Raw genomic sequence first — 25,620 nt, 5'->3', positions numbered from 1 at the left:
TATTAGATTCTGAATAACGTCTTCCCTGCTCATTTTCTAATTCTCTTTCCAGCTATGTCTAATGTTTTGTTTTACCCATCCACTGAGATATAAAGACCTATTATTCACATTTTTCTAAATTCTTTTTGTTTCTTTTTCTAATCTGCCTGTTCAGCGTTTTATAGTCTCTTGTTCCTTACTAGTACTTTTAGTTACTTAAATTCCTTAACATATTAAGCATATTTGTTTTATATTCTGTTATTATATTCCAATAACTCCAATATCTAAAATTTCTATGGGTCTCATTCTAGAGCTCCTTCTTTTTGCTTATCTCTCTAATAAAAGTGCCTTGTTTCAGTGTGTATTTGTGAAAATTGTTTTTATTGTGAGCATGTATTTGGTGGAACTTTATGTGTGGGGTTTCTTTTGAATTTGGGTGTTGAAAGTACATTTCTCTGAAGAGGATTTGCATTTACTTTCTCTAGGCCTATAGGGGCACATCAATCCAGAACCACATTAAAATAAATACCTGGCTTAGAGTTTTTTTGGATCACAAACAGAGCCTCAGTTGAGGCCACAAACACATGTGAGATTTCTGGTCATTAAATCCCAGGGGAGACATTTCTTATTTTTCTCTCTACCCAGAGTCAAGGCCTAGACAAGTTTCTTCACCGTGACCCTTTGCAAGGCACATTTTTTTTCGGGCTCACCTTTTCTCTGGTGGTGTAACTTCAGGTCTCTTGGCTCTAGGCAGTGAGCTCCTTTCGAGCATCTCATCTTGCCATGACCCTGGCCTTTGTGTCCTGAGCCCTGTGGACAATTGAAGCTGACACGGTAGGTCTAGGCACAGCTCAGGACTCACATGCCTCTTAGAACTCCTGCTCAGGTCTTTTGGTCTCAAAAGACTCTTTATTACCAGCTCAGTCATGCATTTTTAAAGATTTTGAAAAATATTTTATCCAGCATTCTTAGATGTTTGGTAACAAGGAGGATTTAAACATCTACCATATTATTTTGTCAAAAATATATAACTATCTTTGATTCACAGAGCCTGCCCATGTTTAAAAATATATATATACACATATGTAACTATCTCTGCAGCCTTTCTAGAGGTGGCCTTGAAAAGGTATAAATTCAATTTTGTATCTGCACCCAGTTCTAGTCTTAACGATCCATGTAAGAAACATTTTCAACACAAATACATCCTAAACTCCTCATGGCCCACGTTTTCTGTCATTCACTCCTCCTCAGCTTTCACTTCTCTGCTGTCTGTACTCCTTTTCTGAATAGGTTATATTATGCAATTATTTAATTTTGTTTGTGAACTTTCTCCAGTTTTTTCGAGTTTTCCATTTTCTTTGAAGTTATTTGCTCCAGAAGAGAAGGCTCAAAGCTCTGCTCTTCTCACTTTCATGTACAAATGGGAGAGAATTATCTCCTATAACTGTTCTCATTGTTTTTCCCAGTCTCATTTTGCCTTTTTAAAATTTAACTCAGCACTGCAATTCTGACTCAGCCAGCAGTCATTCTGTGAACCCTAGATCTTTTCTGCCTAATTCCGCCCCCTCCCTTTTTTTAAATGCAGTCTCTTTCTCCTTCAATGTACTCACTAACTTAAATTTTTTTCTCAGGCTCTCCATCGGATTTAGTTACCATCAACTTATAAACCACCCCCCCCCCATCAGGTTCCCTGGAGGTTGTCATTTCAGTGCCACCCACGCTCTGGTGCTGATCCCCCTTGGGGGACGTGTTGGGGGACAGCTGGAGGCTTCCACCAGCCTGTGTTTGATGCTCCCACACACTGAGACACATGCTGTGTCCACCCGCGCCATGATCGTGTTTGCTTTGCAGAGAGTGCACTTGGGTCCTCTCTGCAGTCATCGTCCTGATACTTTGAGATAATAATGTTGGCTGTGATTCATCCCATCAGTGTGTGATGCCAGGATGGGACAGTAGCTGGTAAAGCTGGAAGTTTCTTCCAGTCACAAATGAATGCTTGTTTGTCTGGACTTTCCTTTAGCTATGTATTTATCACTGCAATAGATACACAGCAGCACTTACAACTCACTTTAAAAATCCCAGATGTTAAATAACAAAAATCTACATACTAAAATCTTAACAGCTCTGCTGCTGATACTACTTTTGTCCCAGTGGTAACAGTTATAAGTAGTTTTTATGTATTGAGCGCTTACTCTACCCTAGGCTTTATGCCAGTAAATCGCTGAATACTTAGAACAGTCCTATTGCCAATAAGTCACTTAATACTACGAAGTAGGAGCTATTATTATCTCCATTTTACAGATAAGGACACTGAGATTCAAAGATGTGAATGAACTTGCCCAAGGTCACATAGCCTGTTGGTGGCAATGCTAGGACTCAAACTCAAGTTGTCTAAATCTGAAATCCAAGCTCAGAGACATCCCTGCTGTCAAGTTGGAAATGCTCAGATTTGTGATCTAAGAGTATGAGCGTTTACAAAGGCCAGAACTTAAATACACATTAGTTCCATCCTTCAAGATAACTTATTTGAAAGTGTGTACACCTTGAAACGATGCTGACTGCCGTTGCCGTGAGAATGCTTTTAGAATTCCTTTGTGAGAAGTGCTTTCAGAGTTAGTCCATGAAACATAAGGAAATCAAGTTCATTTTGTAGGTAAACCTTGTTTTTCGTTCCATGCCATTTTACCCTGCTTTATCACCTCAACTATTTTGCCCGAGTTTTTTTCTAATGTGTCTTGACTCTTTCTAAAGGAGTAATTCTGTCCTCTGAGGATGGAGATTTTCCACCACTGAGGACATTTCAGCAGAAGCTTCCAGAAGGAGTGAAGTTACTTCCTAAAGAGACTCCAGTACGTTTTGAGCAATGCCATAATTTTAAAAACAGAAGCTTGTCCCCTAGATGATCACTTTTAAGGGGTAGCGCTTGTTGACAACTCAATCTGTTAGTTCTTTGATTTACTTAATGTTGCTTTGATGTGGAGTGAAATCTGTTTACAAAAATCTGTGTCCAACAAAAATTCTCTTGCTGATAGAAAAATGTCAAAATTTCCTTGTCTGTCACAGATGTTATCTTCGATGCTGGAACTACCTCTGATTTGATAGGAATGCTCTCCTATTCCTCTTTAAATCTTAAAATGACCAAATGTTGACTTGTTAATTTGGACAAATTGAGAGACAACCCCACTTCTCTTCATGGGGGACATCCCCACTTCTCTTCAGCAATCAAGAGCCTGTGGATATGTCTCCAATACTATAGCATCATTAAAAAAATTTTTTATTACTATATATTATATATTCACATACCATGTAATCACCCGAAGTATATAATCATTGCTTCACAATATCATCCTATAGCTGTGTATTTATCATCACAATCGACTTTTTTTCTTTTTTGTGATAAAAAAACATATATACACAAAAGCTTGCAACAATTAGTTGTAAAACAGATTTCAGAGTTTGGCATGGGTTACATTTTCACAATTTTAGGTTTTTATTTCTAGCTCCTCTAAGGTACTGGAGGCTGAAAGAAATATTAATATAATGATTTAGCACTCATACTCGTTTGTTAAACCTGACCTTCTCTGTATAACTCCACCATCACCTTTGATCTTTCTCCCACTTTTTAGGGGTATTTGGACTATGCCCATTCTAACTTTTTCATGTTTCAAGGGCTGTCAATAAGACAGAATAGGGAAATGGAACTAGTTGATGTTCTGGAGAGGCTGGACCTCTGCATTCAGGACTTATCAGATCCAGGGACCCATCTGGAGGTTGTAGGTTTCTGGAAAGTTATCCTGGTGCATGGAACCTTTGTAGAATCATATATAATGCCCTAGGTGTTCTTTAGAATTGGCAGGAATGGTTTTGGTTGGGGTTTGGTAAGTTATGAAAGGTAGCAATGTCTAACTGAAGCTTGTGTAAGGGTGACCTCCAGTGTAGCCTCTTGACTGTATTTGAACTCTGTCAGCCAGATATCTTCTTTGTTATACTTCTTTTCCCCCTTTTGGTCAGGATGGCATTGTTGATCCCACAGTGCCAGGGCCAGGCTAATCCTTGGGACTCATCTCCCATGCCACCAGGGAGACTTTCACCCCTGGATGTCATGTCCCACGTAATGGGGAGGGCAATGATTTCACTTGCAGAGTTGGGCTTAGAGAGCATGAGATCACATCTGAGTAACAAAAGAGGTCCTCTGGAGGTGACTCTTAGGCAACTCTATAGGTAGGCTAACCTTCTCTGCTACCTACATAAGCTTCACAAGAGCAAGCCTCAAGATCAAGGGCTTGACCTATTGATTTGGGTGTCCCTAATGTTTAACACAGTATCGGGTTTCCCTGGTGGTAAAGTTTAATAGTTCCATATTTTTTTCTCCCACCTCTCAAGGAACTTTGCCAATACTTTTTTATTATCTGCTTAATATACTCTGGGATGTATCCAGGCATTACATTAGCTATACAGGGTTAAAGGCCCTCATTCTTATTCTGGGTTCCCTGTGTTTCAGTTGTTCAAATGAGCTATCCAGACAGGTTGAGTTAGATTATGTGCTACAGAAAATTTAAGTTCTGGACAAAATAGAACTTTTTTCCGTTGGTCTCAAAGAGTAGATGAGGTTCTAAAATAAAGACAATGTCCTCCTTACCCCTGTATTCTGAATTACCTTAATCCTGACCTGATCAGGTTTATTCTTATCTCTAAAAACCAGGTTATACATATGTAAAATAGCCTCTCAAACTCCAGATATAACAAATACTGCTCCACACTAAATATGACTGCTATAGGAGCTTACAGCCTAGGCCCCAGTTTTCTTATAAGTATTTTCTTAATGAGACCGTACAATATTTGCTCTTTGGTTTCTGGCTTATTTTGCCTCACCAAAAGTCCCACAGGTTCATTCACTATGTTATATTCCTCACAGCTTTGTTCCTTTTTGTAGGAGCACAATATCCGATCATATGTATATACCATCGTTCAGCAATCCACTTCTCAGGCAGTGCATCCTCAGCCACCTCCATTCATTGGACATCGTGTATAATGTCCAAAGTCAACAGTCCATCAACACTCTCAGTTTTATATAATTTTTTGTTCCCAAGAGAAAGATAACCAATAAACACATCCTCACCAAATAGAAAATCCAAACCTCCCCATAACTCTAATGCCTGCCCCCATTATTTACCCCTTACTGTTGATATTTTCCTGTTAAACAGAGCCCATAGCGTCAGCATCATTTTTTAGTTTTGTTTTGTTTTATTTTAACAGTTAAGGTTAAGGTTAAAGTTTCAAGCATCATCTCAATGAGCTGCTCACATCAGTCATAAAATGTTGATTGTTGCCATAGCAACTGAGGTCCAGTTCATTTGTTTTCCTTTCTGCTCACGAGTGCTCTTTACTGACTAGACCAGGATATGAAATGAATCTGCTGAAACCTTCCATGTAAAATTATATTTAAAAATCATTTGGGGAAAAATATTTTTAAATGATTGCTTCAAGTGTGACAGTGAAGCTCCAAATTCCACCTGGCCTGAGGGAGACTCTTCTAGCAGCCTCACCTCATCCAGTTTACAGCGCATCAGGGAATCTGCAAAGTCAGACAGCTGACCCAGATAACCCCCCAGGGCTTTTCTAGCTCTACAGGGGTCAGATTCTGCTCCTCTACTTTAGTTACACTTTATGGACAAAATACAGAACAAAGCAGTTTTAAATCAAGCCTTTACTGTAGGTTGAGTAAGCCTCAGTCTATAGTAAAGAAGAGGGTTGTTGAACATTTTATGATCTAAGCCTGTAGTTCCTAAACTTCATCATGTGAATCATCTAGAGAAAAACCATCAAACTCTTCTTTCTGGTCTCTAACTGCCGACATTTAAGCTGTCCCTGCCCCGTCTCAGTTCATGGCAAGTGATAGCCATATTAAGATAATTACAATTAAGAAAATTAATGAACAGATTAGCCTTTTCACTGTTCTAATTGCCAGCCAGTGATTCTTGATATTTGGTCCTTGCCTTAATTTTCTTGTCTGGACAATGAGACTGAGTAGAGCCAAATGATTCCCCCAGATCCGGGGCATGACATTGCATATGACATCTTTTATTAAATGGAGGTGAAACACAGTGTCACCTTTTGGTAGTGAAAACTGATACTGTGGGAGTTGTTCTGCTTGAGAATATTTGCCATTAAAACAAAAGGTGAAGCAGCTGCAAAGCCAAGTGGAGGAGGCAGGAGACTGAGTGCAAGCAGCTGTTGGGTGGGCACCTAGCTGGACTCACCCCTCAAGGTGAGGAAGCGCAGGTGCCAGGCTGTGCAGCAGTGGTCAAGGACCCAGAGAGCAGAGTGCTATGATGCCTTCCCATGACCCCTTCCTGTGACCCCCACTCCACTTGAGGCCAGCCTGCCCTAAGCTGACCTAATCTTCATCTGGAAGGCTGCCTTCTCCACCCCACCCCACCCCCTCCACCCCATATCTCTTCCACTTGACTATTTCTGCCTCTCACAGAGATTGCAGCTGGACTAGGGGCTGAGCACCTTTAGAAACATTTAAGGACAAAGTGTGCATAATGCAAGTGTCTTTAAAATCACGTTGTGAGGTGTACATTTTGTAATTACCCCCCTTTCTGATTGTCACAGCAATCATCTGTAAAACATTCTAAACAATTCCACAGCTCTGAAGCAGCATTCTAAAGCCCTTTCTCACTTTTGGAAGGTAGCTTTTCAGCTTAATACTTATTGCCCTCTCCATAGAAGAGGAAAGCAGCCGTGGTACTGCCTTGCTGAGAACCACACACAGCCCAGGCAGACTCCCTGTGGGAAACCTCAGTGCTCTGTCCAAGGTGCCAGCCAAACCAGAAAGCTGGGTCCAGAAGTTAGTCTCCCCCCCTCTAAAAAAAAATGCTGTTCAGTTTTTCAGCTTTAAATTATCTTAGGGCAAGTCATTGTTTTTTCATCATAAGTGACCAAATTAATATGGTGAGACTCCTGCCAAAGACCAAATCATTGTCCTGTCCTTTCTCTGCCACCCTCCCAACCACCACAGAATGGACCGTGTGCATTGTATGTTGGGGTGACCACTGCTTTACTCTCCTGCCTCCTTTTGAAAAAGGAAAGAAAAGAGAATTACGTTTTTGCCACTCATTTAGCCGTATGAAACATCTCATCACCCTTTTTGGATCTGAAGCTGCTGTCTCCAAATCAGACAGTGCCGGAGAAATCTTGAATATTAGGTACAAAACGTTTTAAAAATGTTTGTATTATTCTGTAACTTGGCTTCTTTGGTGTGGGGGAGCATTGGCCACCCCGTCTGGCTGTGAGCACTCTCCACTGTCTGGGCTGGCAGCGTGTTGCTCTTTTGCAATTCCTTTCCCCACCCAGGCCCCCCTTTTTGATGAGGTTTCTGTGAGATTTGTTAGGTGCATCCTACAGCTTGTTGGCTTGAAATGTACCCTCCTGTGGCAATGCAGACTGTTTGAACACTGAAAATGGACAAGTTTCTTTTTGAAATAAAGAACCGGTCCCTCCAAAAACAAAAAACAAACAAGAACTTGTGACTCAGAAGTCATTTTTTCCCCTCTTAGATTCTTTTTATCCTCCTTTGATCCCTTCTTTTCTAACAGACCAGTCATGAGATTAATCAAAGAAAAGGCAAAGATATTTTTTCTTTGTAATTCATTGTGTATGCTATTAAAAAGAGGTAAGCTGCATCTGAGCTATAGGGTTTTTTTTTTTTACTATTATTACTACTTTTATTTCTTTTCTCTATATTAACATTTTATATCTTTTTCTGTTGTGTTGCTAGTTCCTCTAAACCGATGCAAATGTACTAAGAAACGATGATCATGCATCTATGTGATGATGTTAAGAATTACTGAGTGCATATGTAGAATGGTATGATTTCTAAATGTTGTGTTAATTTCTTTTTTTTTTCTTTCCGTTAATTTAAAAAAAAAAGAGGTAAAATTAGAAAGAAACAAAAAGCCCAATAGAAAAAATAGTAAAGAATGTAAATAGGCTGTTCACACAAGAGGAAACCCAAACGGCTGATACATATATAAAAAGCAGCCCAGTTATACCAGTCCTCAGGACGTGCAAACCAAAATATGAGATACAGTTTGAAATGGCTGACAGTATCGTAGGTTTGGCAAGGATGTAGAGAAACAGGAAAACTCTGACTTTGCTGGTGAGGGTATAATTGCCGCAACCACTTTGGAAAGCAGTTTGACAGATGTAATAAAATTGAAAATGCACTTTCCCTTCAACTCAGCAACTCCACTTCTGGACTTTTTTTCCAGAGAAACTCTTGCATATATGCACAAGGAGGAACGTAGCAGGAAGCTCACGTGGGGCCTTGTTTGTGAAAGTGAAATTTAGATACAACCTTTATGTCCGTTGATAAGAAAATGGATGAAAAATAGAGCACTGCATTCCCATGTTAGAATGCTATAGAGCAGTTGCAAAGAATTAATTATATATAGTCTGTATGCTAAAATGTATATAACTGGCTAGAAGTAAGAAATCATAAAGTAAAAAAAGCAAGGTATAAAGCCTTGCATATTGTCAGTAAAATTAAAATCAGCACCGTACACAAAGCTTATGGATGCATATATATGGTAAAGAGGTAAAAATGGACTGGAAAGAAACATGAGATTAATGTCTATGAGGCAGTGGCCAACTTTAACTGAAATGTTTGATTCTTCTTTAATTGTTAGTAGCCAATTTGGGGTGGTGTGAACCTGGATGTTACAGTTCTCTTTAGTGTTCAGGACATTTTGATTTCTTAAGAGAAATATAAAGTGCAGGGTTAAAGTAAGATAGCTTACAAACCAAGACAGTAGACATTGTCTACTTATTACATTGCCCTGGGCCCCATCGCGTATCTTTGTTTTTTCCCAGCATTCATTTTATTCCTCAGCAGTTGCCTTTTAGAAGACCCTGTCCTCTGCCCGTTGCATCTGTTCATCGTTAGGATGAAGGGTGACAGCATATGCCACCTCTTCCCTGGGGTGAGTCATCCAGTTTTAGCTTTCAGATGTAAACAAGCACAGAGGGAGAGACAGTGTTTTCAAAAGCACCTGACCAAACCATCCATCCATTTGAAGTGTTCATTTGGATTAAATATATTTTGATATCTACACTCCACCTCTTTGTGTGTTTTTTTTGTCCTTTAAAGGCATGCTTGCAAACTCTAAACTGTATAATCCATGGATGGGGGGACACTGTCAGGCCGAAGGAGGCTTAAGCTTCTTGATTTTTCTTTTGTCATTAGTTTTATGTTATTAATAAGATAGAAAATAAGGTTTTTTAGAACGCCACTGCTGGTCTTATCACACAGGGAGGAAAACTGGGCAAAACCAGAAGGAGGAATGAAAGGACCTGCTGAGAGGGTAGAGGAGATAGAGACCTTCACTTGCCAGGCAGTAATCAGAAGCTTCTTGAACAGTGAGGGAGCGGGAGAAAAGCCAATTGTGAAAAACAGAGAAAACAAAGGAGGATTGTCTGGAGTACAGTAGAACAAATCCATAAAAGATTCAGCAAAATAACAAAACAAAAATCTGCAGGCACCTTATTATTTATACCAAGGACTGGAAGATTCTCAGCAACAATCTCAGCCCCTCAGGGTGCAAGGATGTGCAGTGGGAACATCTCACCATTAATCAAGACGGCCCTGCCCCACTCCCACAGCCCCAGGTTTAGCTACGATGACATGTGATGATATCCTGTGATCCAGGGCACTTCTGAGAGTAAAAGAGGGTGCTGTTCATAAGTAATAGAGATAACAAACCTAAACCAGGACTGCCCTGGACAAACCTCCCAGTCATGCTAGTCACTGCTGGTCACCCTAGAAATAACACATTGTAGGGTCCAGGGCCCAGGATCCCCCTCCACATTGAAAGCAGGTCATTCCATGTGGCTGCCTACGTGACAGGGGCTGACATTAAAGGTCATCTTTCTCAGCAGGAAAGAATGCACTAAACAAGGCATGAAACTCCCCTCCCTTGATCCCTGTTGATAACTAACCCCTGTGTCAGGAGGCCCTGCTGAAATTCTGTACTCACACACACCCTTGTCCTAAGGCCTTGTAAACCCTTGCACTCCCACATCCCCTTTGCAGAGTATTAGCTTCCATTTCCATAGCCGGCCGCCACCGTGGAAGACCCTCTTCTGTTTGTAAGTCCTAATTAAAATCCATGTCTAACTTGCTGCCTCGTGTGTTCTTTGGCCTTCGGGCTGCCCTGATCCAAGCCTCCCCAAGAGCTGGATTGGAACACATGTCTTTTCAGTAATGAATGCCTGAAGCTAGATGGTTTCCAGGAACATTTACCTGCCATCCAGGCCCTGTAGACCCTTGCCCCAGCCTCTCGTCTCTTGTAAGAATTCTCTGTCTTTGCCTGATTATCCCACACTACCTTCTGGGGCATTCCCGCGTCCATCCCTTGCCCCTGGTACAGTTTTATTCCTTTGCATCATCTGTCTAAAGATGAGTCATCTTTCCAGTTCCAGTATTACCCACTCATCTTAGCTTTATAGGGCTTGTGCTTCCTGGACCTTGGCCATCCATCCCTGGGCCAAGCCCCATGCCTTGGACAGTAGATGTTCCATAAATATTGACGGAGTCCGAGGAGCAGAGGCAACAAGGCCTCTTTAAAAAGCTGGTACTTATGTCCCTACAGGAGTGGTTCCCAGGGGTAGCTGGCAGAGGCAGGACAGTAAGGCACTGACAGACCAGGCATGGAGCATCTCATGCTTCTTGAACCAGCGGGGGACATTCTGTTACAGCAGAGCTTCATCCTGGCTGCCTCCAGAATGTCATCTGATCTCCATGAGCCAAAACAGAACCTTCAGGAAAGAGCCTGGATTTGGAAATGTATCACCAGTGGAGTCAAAACTTTCTTAAATCAGAACTATAAAGTCTAGACCAGCACTGTCTAATAGTAATATAATGCAAGCCAATATGTGATTTTAAATTTTCTGCAGCTACATTTAAAAATTAATGTTTAACAATATATTTTATTTGACAGTACATCCAAAGCATTATCATTTCAACAGGTAATATTTAAAAACTATTAATGAGATATTAAAAAAATTTTTTCCATACTAAGTCTTTAAAATCTGGTGTGATTTTATACTTAGAACTCAGTTGGGACCAGCACATTTCCAGTGTTCAGTAGCCACATGTGGCTAGTGGCTTCCCCACTGGACAGTACAGATCTACATGCACGATATGTTGCTCAGATCACCTTTCATTGTACTACGTGGCATTCCTTTTTTTTGTATGCTGTATGGTGGGGGTAACGTTTTATCCTTTTTTCATGTGAGCGTCCCCTTATTGCAGCACTATTTGTTGAATTTTTCTTTTTTGGTTTGGTTTTTTGTATGTTTGTTTGTTTGGGAAGTGCATAGGCCGGGAATCGTACCCATGTCTCCCACTTGGCAGGCAAGAATTCTACCTCTGAACTACCCTCGCACCTGGAATCCCTTATTTTTTACTGCTATTATAAAATTTTTAAAAATCGTCCTCAAACTTTGTTAGTCTTTAGAAGATATCCTTGAGCACACTGTGTTTCGGGAATAGATAAGAATTTGGCTGCTCTTACTTCTGTTGCTTCCATGTCCCATTCAGAAGCAAGATGCTAGTGTTAATTTCACTTACTCACTAGTTCATTCCGTAAGTGTGCTCAGTACATAGGGTTCTGACTTTATTAGATGTACAATAAGGAAGTCTTTACTCCTGTGAAAATAAAACTTGTCAAATAAAACAAAGCATGAAAACTGTAAAATTATACAGAGTATCTACCATGTGCTAGGCAGTGTTTTGGGCAGTGGAGCAGGTTATAAGACAAAAATCCTTATCTCATAGCATAGGGGACAGGTGGTTCAGTGGTAGAAGTGGTTTCACCTTCCAGGCAGGAGACCCAGGTTTGATTCCCAGACTATGCACTGCCTCTCCCCCCCAAAAAAGTCCATAGCATAGGGGAAGTTAGACAATAAATAAACAAATCATATGTGTAAATATGTGTGTGTGCGTATATATAAATATCTACTAATTTATGCTGTGATATATAATTATGTATTATATTGCATTTATTATTAGATAGTATTTGTCATGGTCAGGTTCATATGTCAACTTGGCCAGGTGGTGGTACCTGTTTGTCTGATTGGGCAAGTGCTGGCCTGTCTGTTGCTATGAGGACATTTCATAGAATTAAATCATGATCACGTTGGCTGCATCCACAGCTGATTCCATTTGTAATCAGCCAAGGGGCGTGTCTTCTGCAATGAGTGATGCTTAATCTAATCACTGGAAGCCTTCTAAGGAGGATTCAGAAGAGACAGGCTCTCTTCCTGCTTCAGCTGGCGAGCCTCTCCTGTGGAGTTCGTCCAGACCCTCTATCGGAATCATTAGCTTCACAGCCTACCCTACAGATTTGGGACTCTACATTCCCATGGTTATACAATACACTTTTATAAATTTTTTATTTACAAATATTTCCTGTTGATCCTGTTTCTCTAGAGAACCCTAACTAATACAGTATTAGATTTATAAAGACATATAAGGTAGAGAAAAGAGATAGGGACAGCCAGGGCCCAGAGGAATGAGGGAAATGCAGTTTTAAATAGTATGCTCTGGGAAGCTCTGGTAGTCTGAATTATTCTTCACCAATTTTGTCTGTTACAAAAAAAACATGAGACTGAATACAAGTTTATGTTCAGCTTTTCTCACTATATATATTGAGCTTCCTATAATTTATTATTCTTTAAAGACTTAAATCATTTGTATTGGCCAAAATGTAATTAACTAATGCATATTTAGTTCCTAAGTTTTCATTATTATAAATGAGGTGCAGCAAAGTTTCTTTGCATCTTTGACTCTTGTCCTATATCCTTGGTTGACCCCCAACCTCCAGTTTGTCCCAGGAGCTTGTCTCATTCATAGGTATTATACTGTCTCATGACTTAAGTCCTCATTGCTTCATGACAAAAGAAAAAATCATTTAATTACTTATATTTTTTAATAAAAAATAGAGTAAACATATAGTCTTCATCTTCCCCACCTATATTCTTGTGTTTGTTGTTCTTATTGTTTTACAGTTCTTTGGTTGTTTTTTGTTTGTTTTTAAAATTCTGGTAACTGATACACAACCTACAGTTTTCCATTTTATCCAATTTTGATTATACAATTCAGTGATACAACATTGTAAATGTAATTACAGAAGGGTTTTCCTTCTCACCCTTTTGAAATCAGGCTTAACCTTGCGTCTAACATTGGCCAGTGAAATGTGGGCAGAAGTGACAGAAGCTTTGCTAGTCACTGCCTGCTTCACCATGTGCTCTTTTCCCACTGCTACAGTCACTAAGCAGTGTTCAGATAGTCGCTCCTCCCTCAGTCTGGGTCTCAGGATAAGGACCACGATGACTAGATCTACCTGTAATGAGAAGTAGTCCTTTGTTATTTTATGCCACTGAAATTTGGGGCATGTTTATTATGTAGCATAAACTACCCCATCCTGACTGATACAAAAGGCCTCATTGAAAAGGTAACATCTGAGCAGAGAACTGAAAGAGGTGAAGGGACAAATCATGCAGATATATGGAGGAAGCATTTTCCATGCACCTTCAGATGCAAGTGCAAAGATTCTGAAGAGGGAGCTTGTTTGATGTGTTCAAGGATCAGGGAAGAAGGAGATTTTCAAGGCAGTAATGCAGATAGAGGCGTAGCTCCACTCCAGTCTGTGGAACTAGAGGAAGGACTTAGTCCTGTTTATCCACTGATCCTTTTTATTCCTCCATATTATCACAGAACCTGGAGTGGGGTGGCAGGAAGGAAAGAAATAGAAGAGGGTATGAAAGGAAAGAAAGTGAGGTCTAGAGCTGGAGGAGGCAGCCCAACAGCGCGAGATCCCAAATCCATGGGCTATGGACCCTGCTATACTAAAAATGGTGATGTCAACCTGGAGACAACCTGTCCAGGGTGCTGTGAGGCCTGGAAGTCTGACTCTTGCACAAAAGTCAATGTCTCAAAGTGTGGTAAAAGTGACCATTGGTGACAAGGTCTCCCATTCATGACTTTTCTTCCAGAGCCACTCAGAAAGCAGGGTGTCTCCAATGGAAAAACCAAGGCAGCAGGGCTAGGAACCTAGGAGAATGCCATGCAGTGCGTGAGAGAGGGGAAGCTTCCCATCCAAGCCACATAAGAGACTGTACAAGCCACACATGCCATCATTCCTTAAACCCTGATAATTTTCCATATTTTTTATTGTCTTAGATTTCTTTGGACCCTGTACAGCCTTAAAACCACAGAGCCTCCTAATTAGTAGTTGCTAGTAAAAGAAACTCTAGAGAAATAAAGCATGGTGGGCGGCTATTGAGGCAAATGCTTGAAGGAGACAGCATTCTAAATATCAAACCCATTTAGCAGAAATGTTAAATTTGAGGGTGTTCTAGTTTGCTAGCTGCCAGAATGCAACATACCAGAAACAGATTGGCTATTAATAAAAGGGATTTATTTCATTAGTTCTTCAGAAGAAAGGCAGCTAACTTTCAACTGAGGTTCTTTCTTACGTGGAAAGGCACAAGGTGATCTCTGCTGGCCTTCTCTCCAGGCCTCTGGGTTCCAGCAACTTTCCCCAGGGTGATTTCTTTCTGCATCTCCAAAGGCCTGGCCTGGGCTGAGCTGTGAGTGCTGAGATGAGGTATGCTGAGCTACTTGGGCTGTGCTACCTTGAGTCTCTCATTTTAGCACCAGCCAATTAAGTCAAACATCATTCATTGCAGCAGGCACACTTCCTAGCCGACTGCAGATGTAATCAGCAACAGATGAGGTTCACATGCCATTGGCTTATGTCCACAGCAACAGAACTAGGTGCCTTCACCTGGTCAAATTTACAACTGAATCTAGCTACCACAGAGGGCTAAAATGTTTCATAGAGATAAAGATTCTCTGGAAAATTCCCTTAGTAGACATCTGGATATTTACAGGATAATTGTATCTCTCACAGAACGCAACTATTGATCACAAACCCTCCCTGCTAATTGGTTGTCTTGGATTAATGAATTCAAATGAGCATCTACAGCTCCTAAAGATGCAAAAATATTTTGGATTCATAAGAACCTCAAACATCTACCTGTTATTTCTTCTCTCTTGGGCCAAAGAAACATTAACAAATGGATACCTTGAAACAATGCATGCAAAAGCACTGTGAAATCAAACCCTGTCCTTTTTTTCTGGTAAATTTTAAAAGTAAATTCCTAAAGACGTCCTATTCATGATAGAAAGCATATTGAAATTAAAAGGGGGAGTCTCACCTGATTTAGATAATGCCAGAACCATTGGAACCAGGGACCTTCCTGAGAAAAGAATGTCACCTGGAGGTCTGAGAAGGGAAGAATGGATAACAGGACTAGGTACTAGCCAGAGGGGAATGGGGAAGAATGTCAAAGGTGCTTTGGGGAGCTCAAGGTAAATAGATAAATTACAGTGCAGTGGGATACAGTATTTACTTCCTACTCTTCCAGAGGCCATTCTTTGAGCCGGCATTCCTCTTTGGGGAACTATTGACATTTGGGGGAAGGACAGTTCTTTGTTGTATGGGCTGTTCAGTGTCATATAGGATGTTTAGCATCTTTGACCCACTCTTCTAAACGCAAATAGCACTCTCCAATCACCAATGCAAAAACATCTGCACACTCTCCCTAGAGTGGGCATTACTGTTCCCAGTTGAGAACCCTCTGGATTTGGGCTATGTCTACAAGCAGAATCAGGTGAGATTTGAATATAGCTGTAGGATGTACCACTGAGCAGGCACTGAGTTATCAGAGACCCACCAGTCCTTCCACACATGGGTGCATGAGCAAAGGAGAAGTAAGAAGCCTTACCCAAAAGGCCACAACAGCCATGTGTCTAGAAGGATGGCTTTGTAGTTGATAGTAAAGCAAATTTTAAAAGAAAATCAAAGACTGAAATGGTCTGGAGGCAGTGTTCAAAAGAACCAAGGTAATATCTGATTCAACCCTTGTCATTCTGTTCTTCTAAAAAGGGACAGGGTGGCTTCTTTGAAGATATGTGTAGTCTGCTGGGTATTTGCATGAAAAGTAGAGATAACCTACTTTTTTAGATTCTTTGAAGGACACTGAATTTTGAGAGTTCAAATTAAATGAAGCCTAAAATTGAAACTCAGATGAAAAGGCAAAAACCTGCCTATTGAAGTGTACTGGCTAGTTACTAAGAACATGATATGCCACCGGGAGTGTTGTGTATAAATGGCTGCCTCCAGTGGAAGTTTCAGGAATGCTCCGTCCTCAGTGTTACTGCTGGGAATCTCCCTCCTCTCTACCCACCCCTCCTGTGGACCCTTTTTAAAGTGCCCATTCTTCTGCCTTACCACCCCAGGACCAGATCACCCAGAGGGAAGATCGTGGGAAGGGACTCCTCATCTTACTATTGTGGGAACCCTTGTCCCCTCTCTTTTTGCCATCCCACCTCACTCCCCTTGCTTAGGCAAGTGCTGTTTGCCAAGCCCTGGACTAAGGCTTTGTTTGTTTTAATATTAAAATAGGTCACCAAAGGAAGTTTCAAAATGTATCCCTCCAGAGGGTTGTTTTCATTCTTCAAAACACTCTGAAACTCAGAAAACTTGCAAGTACAGTTCAAAGAACTTTCTTTCATGAATTGAGTGTAAGTTGCCAACTGGATGCCCCCATCACCCCAGAATTTCCTACAAACAAGGACATTCTCCTACATAACCCCAATGAAACCATCCAAATCAGGAAATAAAAACTGTGAGACATTACTAACATCTAATTCTCAGACCCCATTCAAGTTTCCCCAGCTGTCCTAATAATGTCCTTCATAGCAAAAGAATCCAGTTCAAAATTGCATGTTGTATTTTGTGGTCCTTTTTCTTTAGTCCTTCAGTCTGGAACAGTTACTCAGTCTTTCCTTGATTTTCATGAACTTGATACTTTTTTAGAGTATAGGCCAGTTATTCTGTAGAATGCCTTTCAATTTGGGTTTGTCTGGCGCTATCTCATAATTGGGTTCAGGTAATGCACTACTGGCAGGACTATAAGAGAGGTGACATTGTCTTCCAAATGATTTAATGAGTTGGCACATGGATTTGATTTGTCCCATTATAGTGCTGCTCACTTTGATTATTTGTTGAAGATGATATCTGCCAGGCCTCCCTCTATGAAATTATTTTATGGGGAGGTGCTCTGAGACTATTTTAATATCCTGGTCCTATGAAGCTTTCAGTTATTTTATGGATTCCGGGTTTTCTTATTTTAATCAATGGACTTTAATCTGTGACCCTCATTGGGTGCTCCAGTTGTTCCAGATATAGCTGCTGGGATCCCCTTCGAGCTGGCCTCTGCTCTCGCTTAACTCTTTGAACACTTCCTTACTTTCTAAAACATTAAGTCATTCCAAGCTTATTTTGAACTTTCCCATCACCAGCCCTGGAATAAGCTATTTCTTCAAGATGGCCTAAGTGCTTTATTTGCTTCCCCATTTTGCACATGAGATTGTACCTCGATGAGGATAAGTAACAGGATCACACCCTTGAACTTGGCAGAGCATGGATTTCAACTTGGGTCTGTTTGACTTTGGAGTCTATGTTAAAATCACTCTGCTTTAACAACTCCCAACTTCCCACTCTGTCCATCCGCATCTCCTTTCACATTATAGAACCTAATGATCAGTTATTGGAATATATGCTGACCATCCCAAGTCGAGAGGCCAGGAACTCCTCTCCTGCTGCTCCTCTGACATCAGGACCAAAAAGAAACCAGCCTCTGCCTCCTTCACCTTCTCCCCATCAAGGAGGCTCAGACCTGCAATGAGACATAGAGATGAAGGCAGGCAGAAGAGCTAGGTAGGAGCTCTGAGCAGAGCAGCATCAAGGGAAGTTCTTTTTCTTTTTCTTTTTTGTGTGTGAGGAACCTGGGACATAGCGTTAGGCTTACTAGATGCCGGTAGAGTGGAATCACTGTCCTTGCTACTGGACGGATTCTTCAAAAAGCATAGTCCCCTTTGTTGCCGAGGTGACTATGGTAGCTTCCCGGGCACTCTGTGGGTTCTCTCTTTCCTTCCACTTCCAGGCTGGGTCTCAGGCCACTGAAAGTAGGGCCAGCTGGTAGACAATGATAATTGACACTAGCAATAGAGTGGTTTTGTTTCTGTTTCTCTCTGACACTGGCCTTTTTGTTCATTGACCTTCCTTTTCTGTTTCTATCACATTTCATAATACATTTGCAAGTAACCTCTTCCAAAGAGGCTCCCTCACTAATTCTGCACGGCTGACCTTTATCTCGCCCTGCATTGGTCCTTTGAATCTGCAGTATCCGCAGTTAATATTATCACATTTTTGTGTGTTGACGTATATCTATGATTATTTTTCAGTTGTTTTTAGTGTTTAGAAGTATATCTCCTCTTCCGAGTTAAGTTCCAAGTATATCAGATAAGAGACATGGCCTTCCCCATCCTTCTATACATTTTGTAGCAACTAGTAGTGAGTTATGTTTGTATCTGATTTTATAAATGGGTGTTGAATCTATGAATGCTTGTCCATGTGCAGGCCCACATATGTCTGCATTTCCATTGGATGCTCTAATTCTTTCTTTTAATACTTTTTTTTGTCCCATTTACATACTTTTTTTTTGTTCCATTTATTGCCAGAGAAGATATAGAAAGCTCAAGAGAGAGAGCATTCAGTGAAAACCTTGTTTTGTAGATGATAAAGTTGACATCCAGAAAGGTTATATGGCCTGGCCAAAATGACATATCTAGGTGGTAGAGAACGAGGGTTGAAACCAAAGTCCTGCCTTCCTTTCTGTCATTCTACCCACTGTATCACATACTTTTCTTCATCATTGAGCAAGTAAACATATTTTTATTATAGATACTAATGGTGTTGGAGTGGAGTGGAGGTAGTCAAAGCTAGTGAGTTTGTTAAAATTTATATCAGAGCAGAAAAAATAAAATGTAATATTTTTAACTAATATTTTGATTTAAATGATAAAATTTTAAAGAATAAAATTTGTGGCTACATAAGGAATTCTGCAACATGCAAATTAATTATTTATACAGAATATTTCCTAGAATGTCTTGCTAGGAGAGCCTTGTGTTTCAAAAGACCAAAGAGATCCCTATTTTAAGAATTAGTTGATTGTGTCCTGAAATGCTGAGAGACCAGCCTCTCCAGAACATCAACTAGTTCCATCTCCCTATCCCATATTATCGACAGCCCCTTCCAACATGAAAAAGTTAGAATGGGAATAGCCCAAATACCCCTAAAGAGTGGGAGAAAGATCCAAGGTGATGGTGGAGTTATACAGAGAAGGTAGGTTTTAACAAATGAGTATGAGTGCTGAATCACTGTATTGCTATTTCTTTTAGTCTTCAGTACCTTAGAGCAGCCAGAACTAAAAACCTAAAAAATTGTGAAACCCATTCCAAACTTTGAAATCTGTTCTACAACTAATTGTTACAATGTGCTTTGAAACTTAGGGCTTTTTTATATATATGTTATTTTTCACAAAAAAGAAAAAAAATTTCTTCTAGCCTCCAGTGTTTTGTAGCAGCTAGAAAGAAAAATCTGAAATAGTAGAATGGTAACCTGTAACAAACTCTGAAATCTGTTCTGTAACTACTTGTTGAAGTGTACTTTGGAAATCATTGCTTTTTCTTTCTTTTTTTCTTTTCTTTGTATATATGTTATATATATATTTTTTCATTTTTAAATTTTTTTTAAAATACCAAAAAACACCAAACGCAAACATTCTTAACTTTTGATCATTCTGTTCTACATATATAATCAGTAATTCACAGTATCATCACATAGTTGCATATTCATCATCATGCTCATTTCTTAGAACATTTGCATCTATTCAGAAAAAGAAATAAAAAGAAAACAGAAAAAAATTCATATATACCATACCCCTTACCCCTCCCTTTCATTGATATGTTATATTTAACACTAAAAAATGTTTTTTAAAAAAGGATTAGTTGATTCTTAAAATTAATAGAATCAGTTTTTCTGATAATTAAAAAGTATTGGTAGAGTCCCTTAAGGGACTAGAGAAATAAATATATAACTATTAAACTTTCCCATCTCGGAAGCCCCTGGTACTTTCTCAAACGTTAGGGACTCCCAAGAAAATAGACCAAGCTCTTGATTTTAAGGCTTACCCTTATACAACTTATTTTGTAGTGGAGGAGCTAAGACTACCTATAATTAGGCCTAAGAGTTGCTTCCAAGAAGCCCCTTTTGTTGCTCAGACATGGCCCCTCTCTCTCTAAGCCCAACTCTGCAAGTGAAACCACTGCCCTCCCTCTATGTGGGACAAGGGTGAAACTCTCCCTGACCACATGGGACGTGACTCCCTGGGATGACCCTAGCCTTTGTAACATGGGATCGACAACGCCTTCCAGACCTAAAAGAGGAGAAAGAAATGTAACAAAACAAGGTATCAGTGACTAAGAGGGATCAAACAGAGTTGAGAGGTTATTCTGTAGGCTAATCGTATGCAAGCTTCAGCTAAACACTGCTAATGCTGTCAGGTCCCAACCAACATCATTCCTATTAACTCTGAAGAACACCCAGGGCTCTAACTGAGACACTGCAAGAGTTTCATGCACTGGGTTTACTTTTGTGAAACCTATAACCTCCAGAGGGCTCCTAGGCCAGATAAGGACTGAAGTCCAGAGGGTTTCAAGACTATCCAAGAATATCAACTAAGTCCATACCCCTATCCTATGTTGTTGACACTCCTTTTCAACATGCGAAATTTAGAATGGGCATAGCCCAAAGATCCCTATAGAACAGGAGAAGGATCAAAGGAGAAAGAGAAGTTACGACAGAGAAGATAGGATTTAACAAATGAGTATGGCGACTGAATCACTGTGTTATTTCTTTTGGCCTCCAGTGTTTTGGAGCAGCTAGAAGGAAAAACCTGAAATTGTGGAATGGTAACCCATACAAAACTTTGGAATCTCTTCTGTAACTACTTGTTAAAATGTAACTTAAAATTTTTTTTGGTATATATGTTATGTTTCACAATAAAAACATTAAAATAAAAATTTTTAAAAAAGAATTAGTTATGCCTATAGTGGTACAAAAAGTTAAATCAAGGACTAGAATTTGGCTTCAGTCCTAATTTCTTACTGTCTCTTATTAAATCACTCAGTTTATCTGTTACTCCTTCTTTAAAAAAATACAAAGATGGTGCTTTTAATTTAGAGATAATCAATCTATGGGATTGTAGTGAATGGGGAAAAATGTTTGAACTGTGTAAATGTTCAAAACTGTCAAAATCAGTGGTCTTCACTGTGCTTGTGGCCACGGATTCCTTGGGCATCTGGGGAAACCTGTCCGCCTTCTCCCAGGATAATGTTTTTACATGTGTAAAATAAAATATATAGGATTAATATGGAAAAAATATTGAAATGTAGTTATTAAAATATATTTAAATTTATGATATAGTGCTAAATATATGCTTTTTAATCACTGCTTAAATAATAACTAATAATTGTAGTAATTTCAGAGTAGTGATGGGTATAAATGATATTTCAGAATATCTGCAACAAGTTATAATGTGATGTGAAAATTCCTGTGATTTCTATTGGTCACAAAGTTGTGAGTACTACTGCTAATACTGTGGTTTCTTGCCTTCATTCTTCATGGAAGGAAATGCTTAATTTCAAGTAGATGTTAGTGAAAATAAAGACAGGATTTTTTTTTTCCCATCCAAGTTCATAGTCACCCTGAATTTACATACAACAACCTCAGGTTAAAAATGCCTTGCCAAGAACTGGCATGAGCCGGGACCGAGCATCATGGAATTGATAGAGCCTTCTTGACCAAAAGAGGGAAGAGAGAAATGAGAAATAAAGTGTCAGTGGCTGAGAGAGTCGAGAGGTTATCCTGGAGGTTATTCTTAATGCATTATATAGATATCTGTTTTTAGTTTATGGTGTATTGGAGTGGCTGGAGGGAAGTACCTGAAACTGTTGAGCTGTGTTCCAGTAGCCGTGATTCTAGAAGACAATTTTTATAGTTATATAGCTTTTACAGTGTGACTGTGTGATTGTGAAAACCTTGTCTTTAATGCTCCCTTTATCCAGGGTATGGACAGATGAGTAAAAATAGATGGATAATAAATAAATAAATAATTGGGGGGTAAGGGGTAAAATAAATTGGGTTGATGGAAATAGTAGTGCTTAATGAGAGGGAGGGGTAAGGGGCATGAGATATATGAGTTTTTCCTTTTTTCTCTTGATTTCTTTTTCTGGAGTGATGGAAATGTTCTAAAAAATGACCATGAGGATGAATACACAACTATGTGATGATATTGTGGGCCACTGATTGTATACCATGCATGGACTGTATGTGTGTGAAGATTTGTCAATGAAGATATAAAAGAGCCTTAGAAAAAAAAAAAAAAAGAATGCCTGGTCCATGCACATAAGATGTTCTCATTGTGAGCAAACTGTTGCCATAACCCTGTGTGCTGGGAACCAGCTCCGAAGTCAGCCGGCTCTGCAGGTCAGCCCCCTCGTGGGGTGAGGCCCCTCGCAGGTTGCCCGGGAGCAGGGTATGGACAGGGTGTGAGCTCAAAAGAGACATCCTCTGTTCTTGACTTGCTTTCTGATATTTTTCTCATGTGACTGCGTATGGCAATGTGTTTTGTCCTTCAGACACCAGTAACCCAGATGTGGAACAAAATGGTTCCTGGACCTCTGAGAACTTCTGGCTTGACCCTTCTGTGAAAGACCAGCCGGAGACCAAGGAGGAGGAGGACGGACTTCGGAAATCCCTGGATAGATTCTACGAAGCTTTCGGCCGTCCGCAGCTGGCCTCTGGAAACCCCCTCTCAGCGGCCGTCTGCCAGTGCCTGTCTCAGAAAATCACCGAGCTGAAGGGCTGGGAGGGCCAAACCTATGCCCTCCGCAGTTTCCAGGTGGCCAGGGTCATCCTCAGCCGGGACGGCTGCTCCGTCCTGCAGGAGCCTCCCAGGGGCACCAGCTTCTACCCACCCGGGGAAGGAAGTGCATCTCCCCATGACTTAAAGCCAACCCCGGGACTTTCAAAAGATATTATTCATTTCCTCTTGCAGCAGAACAGGGTGCAAGACCCATAGCTGGGGAGAGAGCAGACACGACTGGTGCTGGAGCTCAGGGGCCCACCCTTCAGTGCCACCCACATTCCCCTGGGGTCCCTCTGCCCCCCCCCCCCCAGCCACTGTGTGCCCCTCAGCTGGAGGCCGACACCTGGGAGAGGCAGTGGGGCCGGCCCAGCCCTTGCGGGGAGCCCACAGGGTCTGGGAGTTTTACAGCCCTGGCCTCCCCACCTCCCAGCCCTGCTCCACATAACCTGAGGCCAGAGACTGGCTGGTTTGGGAGTCCAGAAGCCCAGCTTCCTGCCCGCAGGGAAGGCGGTGCTGTGAGGAGGCTCAGTGTCTCCCCTTCTGCTGGCTGCCTCCTCCCTTGCTGGTGGCTCCGGGGAGCGCCTCCTTTAATAAAGCCCTGTGCCTGGATCCTTGACTTAGCATCTACTTTTGGGAGACCCGGCCTAAGAGAATAGGCCTCTGGCAAATCTGTGTGTGTTTTTTTTGTTTGTTTGTTTTTGTTTTTGCATGGGTAGGCACCAGGAATTGAACCCAGGTTTCTAGCATGGCAGGTGAGAATTCTGCCACTGAGCCACCATCGCACCATCCGCAAATCGGTGTTTTGAAAGGTGCACACTTCCTCTGAGTCAGGTGAGAAGGATTAAACTCAGTTGTAAAAGCTGAGGCCACGTGACTGAGAACATATGTCCCCAAGTAATGCAAAGCTCTGAATACAGTTCTGAGCAGTATGTCACATCTTAGTCATACCCTTGCCTCCCCTCAGAAGCCGCAGTTCCCTGTTTTAGCATATTAACTGGGTGTGGAGGGAATGCTTGGACCATCAAAAATAATGGCTAAAATTCTCTTATTAAAAATAAAAACAAAAGAACTCTTCGTCTCCATGAGTCGAGGTGAGAAGAAAACAAGTCAGCATGGTTGTGGTGAGCGGGGCTGGCGTGATGGCTCGTCATGTGTCATGGAGGAGAAAGAGGAACGACTTGCCTAAGCACTAGCCACCCACCTCTCTGGACATTTGCCTGCCACCAGCACCCTGTGCCACCCTCACCCAGTCCTGTCATTGCTTCTGGCACCCTGAGCCCCTTCTGCACACGCTTACCCGGAGCAGGCGCCCCTTGCCATGCTGCCCTACGGGCAGGCCTTGGCTCTGCTTTAAATAGCCTGGGCAGGCCCTGCCGACAGATGGCTGCCCTGCGGTCATGTCCCGAGCCTGCAGGGGCCTCAGTTGGTAGAGTCACGTCACCTGGCACAAGCTCCCTGGCACTGCAATTAGAAGCTTCATTACTAATCCCTACCTCTGCACTTCTTCAGAAAAGGTTATATATCCCTTCTTGGGAACAACAAAAAGAAGCTGCTAATCCTGTGTTACTAGATTTTGAAAAACTTTTAGGAGGAATTTAATTGGCATAAGACCCCCAAAGCTTTCCAGAAAGCCGATTATGCAAAGAGAGCAGCCTGAAAATGTACATTAAAAATGAGCGCACCGCCTCCACTAGGTCTCTTGGGGACTCTTGGACAGAGACAAACCTTTTAAAGGTCAGGGATTACTACTTAAATCTTCCAATTCTGGGAAGATCCAAGTTAAGAAACAAGTGTTCCAAACTGAAGTGCAGAGGCACCACTGGAAGGAGATTTAAATGTTAGGAAATATGAAATGAATAGGCTTTTGAGAGATGCTTGAGAAAACAGGACTCCAGATTTTCCTTCCAGCAAGCAGTTACCTGTGTCTTTCTCTATGGGCTTCTCCCATTCAACTGGCCCCCAAACAATCATAAAACCAGTGGAACCTATCATTGAAAATCTACAGGTTAAATTTGAAGGCAGCCACTTTTGTTCTTTCTTAGTGGGAAGGAAATTAATAGATGCTCTTGAACAATGCTGTTGTTTTTAGTCCTTATTCAGTCACTGGAATCGTTGGATTGGTTTCCATGGCTACTAGCGGGAGGAAACTGGATTATTTTGTCCATACAAGCAGCAGCTTCTATTTCCCAGTGAGATTTCAGTAGCACGACTTGGGTAACCTTCATTAATATTTGTGCTGAGGGTGTTCAGAAGGAGGGAGACTCTGAGAACAGAGAACTGAAAAGTCTACCAGCCAGAATCCCTGCAGGGAGAAAAGGGTGTGGGGCATGTGTTCCCATATCCCAGTAAGTGTTTGTGACAGGGCAGTATAAAACATTTGCTTCCCTGCAATCTCACTCTTTAATTTGATCTTTCTGAGGTTGGGGTGGCATTTTCCATTTACCTCTGCAAACCTTTAATAAAGACTGCAAGATAAGGACATGAAACCGCGGCCTGTAGCAATCATTGTCTAATTGTGCCTTGCAGATAAGTTCACTAGCATCTCATCCCAAGAACAAATGTTATGACTGGCCTATGATATTATCTAAGACCCTTTTCCAGATCCACGGGGTTCCTTGGAGGATGGATTTACTTGCAGGAACATTAGAACTCTAAAGAAGAGAACTGCTGCCAGGATTTGAAATGCGTATAACTGTTATTCATTTCATTAGTCTATTTCTTTGCATGGCCTGC

At 41.1% G+C, this 25,620-nt stretch overlaps 1 protein-coding gene across 3 annotated transcripts in view; it reads left to right on the top strand.

Annotated features, from left to right (window-relative positions):
* The window catches only part of SHLD1 (shieldin complex subunit 1), an 89,271-nt gene extending 65,775 nt beyond the window's left edge, over positions 1-23,496 (top strand). For all 3 annotated transcript variants that reach the window (XM_077116140.1, XM_077116128.1, XM_077116129.1), the window contains exon 3: positions 22,658-23,496. In XM_077116140.1, coding sequence (XP_076972255.1) covers positions 22,658-23,100 — 443 coding nt within the window. In that variant the 3' untranslated portion in view covers positions 23,101-23,496. The remainder of the gene's footprint in view (positions 1-22,657) is intronic.
* The last annotated feature ends 2,124 nt before the right edge of the window (positions 23,497-25,620 follow it).

This window comes from Tamandua tetradactyla, chromosome 1 (assembly GCF_023851605.1).
Source record: "Tamandua tetradactyla isolate mTamTet1 chromosome 1, mTamTet1.pri, whole genome shotgun sequence".
Taxonomy (NCBI): Eukaryota; Metazoa; Chordata; class Mammalia; order Pilosa; family Myrmecophagidae; genus Tamandua; species Tamandua tetradactyla.
The sequence above is the reverse complement of the archived record's forward strand: the minus strand, read 5'-3'. Positions and strand labels throughout refer to the sequence as shown.